The sequence below is a fragment of the Propithecus coquereli genome, unplaced genomic scaffold (genome assembly GCF_000956105.1).
Source record: "Propithecus coquereli isolate 6110/MARCELLA unplaced genomic scaffold, Pcoq_1.0 Scaffold490, whole genome shotgun sequence".
NCBI classification, from domain to species: Eukaryota; Metazoa; Chordata; class Mammalia; order Primates; family Indriidae; genus Propithecus; species Propithecus coquereli.
In genome coordinates this window covers 563,135-566,999 of record NW_012150730.1, presented here as the reverse complement: position 1 = coordinate 566,999, position 3,865 = coordinate 563,135, and the positions used below count along the sequence as shown (strand labels likewise).

General features: G+C 56.5%; 1 protein-coding gene across 2 annotated transcripts in view; it reads left to right on the top strand.

Annotated features, from left to right (window-relative positions):
• Positions 1–3,543, top strand: part of MZF1 (myeloid zinc finger 1) — an 11,312-nt gene extending 7,769 nt beyond the window's left edge. The window contains exon 5 of one of the 2 annotated variants that reach the window (XM_012655872.1): positions 1,942–3,543. In XM_012655872.1, coding sequence (XP_012511326.1) covers positions 1,942–3,386 — 1,445 coding nt within the window. In that variant the 3' untranslated portion in view covers positions 3,387–3,543. The remainder of the gene's footprint in view (positions 1–1,941) is intronic. The other variant, XM_012655873.1, reaches the window with a different exon arrangement.
• The last annotated feature ends 322 nt before the right edge of the window (positions 3,544–3,865 follow it).

The following is a 3,865-nucleotide window of genomic DNA, read 5'->3' as shown; positions in this document are numbered from 1 at the left end:
TAGTTGTCCAGCTAATTTCTTTCTATTTTTTTAGTAGAGACGGGGTCTCGCTCTTGCTCAGGCTGGTCTCGAATTCCTGAGCTCAAACGATCCGCCCGCCTCGGCCTCCCAGAGTGCTAGGATTACAGGCATGAGCCACCGCGCCCGGCCCATCTTCCCACTTTTGATACACAGCAGTGAGTGCCTAGGTCTTTGGGATGGCCGCTTAGAGCCCCACTCTGGCTTACTGTGGACACACCACTGTTCATCGATCGAGTTTCCTACTGACATTCTTTTGGGTTGTTTCTCAGTGATACACTGAGAATTCTTTTAACATGAGTCATTTAGCACAAGGAGGAACAGAGCTGTTGAAGAAATACCTAAAAGTGGAATTACTAGCTCAAAGTGCAGGACATTTGCTATTTTGATGGATTTTGCCACACTGGTTTCCCATTTATGCTCACCAGCAATGCATAGGAACACTTGGGTCCCTGCAGTGAGGGTGTGGAAAATGGCAGATGAATTCAGCCCTAATGTGCATTTTTCTTACTAGGAGGAAACTGAGCATATTTTATGGGATTTAAGCATCAGTTACGTTTCCTTTCCTGTTCACATCCTTTGCCCTTGCGTCTGTCAGGTTATTGGTCTTTGTTTTTAATTTACTGAAGCTCTTTACTTAGAAGATTAATTAACCCTTTGCCTCTGGAGAGTCTTTCAGTTTGTCATTTGTCTTTTGACTCTGAGGTGGTTTTTGCTGATTTCCTTTGATGCATTCTAATATGTCTGACTTTTCTTTGGCAGCTTATGGATTTTCTGTCACCCACTAAAGCCCTCACTATTCTCTCAGTCTTCTTGATTTAACCTCCCACAGGTTTCCTCTTTCACCAAGCGCTCGCTGCCTCTCAGTTGCATTTGCTGACGCCTCCTCCCTCACCCAGCCTCTGATGCTAGAACACTCATGGTGTGGCTGGGCCCCACTTCTCTCCTCTGCAGACACCCACCTGTGTTGATCAAAGGCAGGCCCAGGGCTCCATTTGCCATGTATATGCCCTAGAGCCCTTGCTTGCACTTCCCAGCAGCCTGAATGAAATATCTGTTCATCACATGCCCTATAGACATCTCAAGCAAGGCACATCCCAAACCCAGAACAAAGTCCGGGAGCTTATATTCCCTGCTCCCACCAATCCCTTTCTGTTGGCTCCACCTCCAGCCTCCATCAGGGCCACCCACTTCTTTGCATTGCAGAAACCATCATTGCCCACCCAGACAGTGCAAGGGCTGTCTGTCCCCACTATTACCCTATAGCTCTTCCAGAAAGAGGCAATTTTTTCTAACTTATGTAAGACCCAGAGCACTTTTTCTTTTTCCTTCTTTCTTTTTTTATGTCCCCTAAAATTCATATGCTGGTGGAAAGCATTTTTTTTTTTTTTTTTGAGACAGTCTCACTGTGTTGCCCAGGCCAGAGTGCCATGGCATCATCCTAGCTCACAGCAACCTCAAACTCCTGGGCTCAAGCAATCTTTCTGCCTCAGCCTCCCGAGTAGCTGGGACTACAGGCATGTGCCACCTTGCCTGGCTAATTTTTTCTATATATTTTTAGTTGTCCGATTAATTTCTTTCTATTTTTAGTAGAGACGGGGTCTCGCTCTTGCTCAGGCTGGTTTCGAACTCCTGAGCTCAAACAATCCGCCCGCCTCGGCCTCCCAGAGAGCTAGGATTACAGGCGTGAGCCACCGCGCCCGGCCTGGTGGAAAGCTTTTTCTCACACAGCCCAGTCTTCCTCTTTATGTGAGGCTCTGTCCCACTGTCACCTCCTCAGGGAAGCCTGCACAGATAGAATCCCCGCCCCTGCTCTTGCCACCTCTCTGCCTCATTGGTCAGTTTCCATGTCCCTAGGGCTGAAGTGGGTCTGGGCACAGTGGATACTCTGTCATGAATGAGTGGGTCCCCTTTCGCACACAGGGTTTGTGCTCCAGATGAACAGCGTCTCCACAGGCCCAGGTTCTGAAAGCCCTCCCCTTCACGTCTCCTGGGACATTGGCATGGCAGGCCTCTCAGCTCGGACACAGTCACGCTCTCATGAAGGCGGCTTCGCGCATGCACTCCTGCTCCCCAGCGACCGGAGCACCGAACAGGACCCCATGGACGAGGATTCCTGCCCGAGTGTGGGGCCCACGCTGGTCACCACTACCGCCCGTTGGCACACCCCCAGGGGCCGAAACCGGGGCCGGGGCCGCCCCAGCACTGGGGCAGGGGCAGTTCGGGGCGGCCGTTGTGACGTGTGTGGCAAGGTGTTCAGCCAACGCAGCAACCTGCTGCGGCACCAGAAGATCCACACGGGTGAGCGACCATTTGTGTGCGGCGAGTGCGGCCGCAGCTTCAGCCGCAGCTCACACCTGCTACGCCACCAGCTGACGCACACTGAGGAGCGGCCTTTTGTGTGCAGCGACTGTGGCCAGGGCTTTGTGCGCAGTGCACGCCTGGAGGAGCACCGGCGTGTGCACACAGGTGAGCAGCCCTTTCGTTGCTCAGAGTGCGGCCAGAGCTTCAGGCAGCGTTCCAACCTGCTGCAGCACCAGCGTATCCACGGAGACCCACCCGGCCGCGGCTCTGTGCTCCCCGCCCTTTCTGGCGCGCCCGAGCCCCCGGGCCCCTTTCCGTGCAGCGAGTGCTGCCAGAGCTTCACGCGGCGTGCAGTGCTGCTGGAGCATCAGGCAGTGCACACAAGCGACAAGTCCTTCGGCTGCGTGGAGTGCGGCGAGCGCTTTGGCCGCCGCTCGGTGCTGCTGCAGCACCGGCGCGTGCACAGCGGCGAACGGCCCTTCGCCTGCGCCGAGTGCGGCCAGAGCTTTCGGCAGCGCTCCAACCTCACGCAGCACCGGCGCATCCACACGGGCGAGCGGCCCTTCGCCTGCGCCGAGTGCGGCAAGGCCTTCCGTCAGCGGCCCACACTCACGCAGCACCTGCGCGTGCACACGGGCGAGAAGCCCTTTGCGTGCCCCGAGTGCGGCCAGCGCTTCAGCCAGCGCCTCAAGCTCACGCGCCATCAGAGGACACACACGGGCGAGAAGCCCTATCATTGCGGCGAGTGCGGCCTGGGCTTTACGCAGGTATCGCGGCTCACGGAGCACCAGCGCATCCACACGGGCGAACGGCCCTTCGCCTGCCCTGAGTGCGGCCAGAGCTTCCGGCAGCACGCCAACCTCACCCAGCACCGGCGCATCCACACGGGTGAGCGGCCCTACACGTGCCCCGAGTGTGGCAAGGCCTTCCGCCAGCGGCCCACACTCACCCAGCACCTGCGCACCCACCTGCGAGAGAAGCCCTTTGCCTGCCAGGACTGCGGCCGCCGCTTCCACCAGAGCACTAAGCTCATCCAGCACCAGCGCGTGCACAGTGCCGAGTAGCTCCAGCCAGGACACACTGCGTCCACCTTGGTCAGAACACCTGCCTTACAGGGTTGTTGGGAGGCCAGTGATTGCATAGGTACAAGCAGGCCCGCTCAGGGCCTGGTCCCCATTAGGTGCTCAATAAACAGTAGATGGAAAACTGGGTCTTCAGCCACACGGTACCTCCCCACCTGCATGGTCGCTGTGTACCCACTCTATCCACTGTGCTGTACTGGGGTATTCCCTCTGCACCCAAGTGGTTCCTGTGAGGGCCATGACCCTCCCCCAACATCCCCTCATAGCTGCAGAAGTGGCTTCCGACAGCACCTGCTCCCATGTGTTGGGTGGTCCTTGTACCATGTCTCTGACTTACACCAAAGTAATGGCCCAGCAACAGGTAGGGCAGAGCAGCCCTGGGCAGCACACCTCAGTCTCCCAAATGCAGAGAGGAGGGAATGTTCTCTTTGAGGATCTGCTTGGAGACCACATGTGCATAG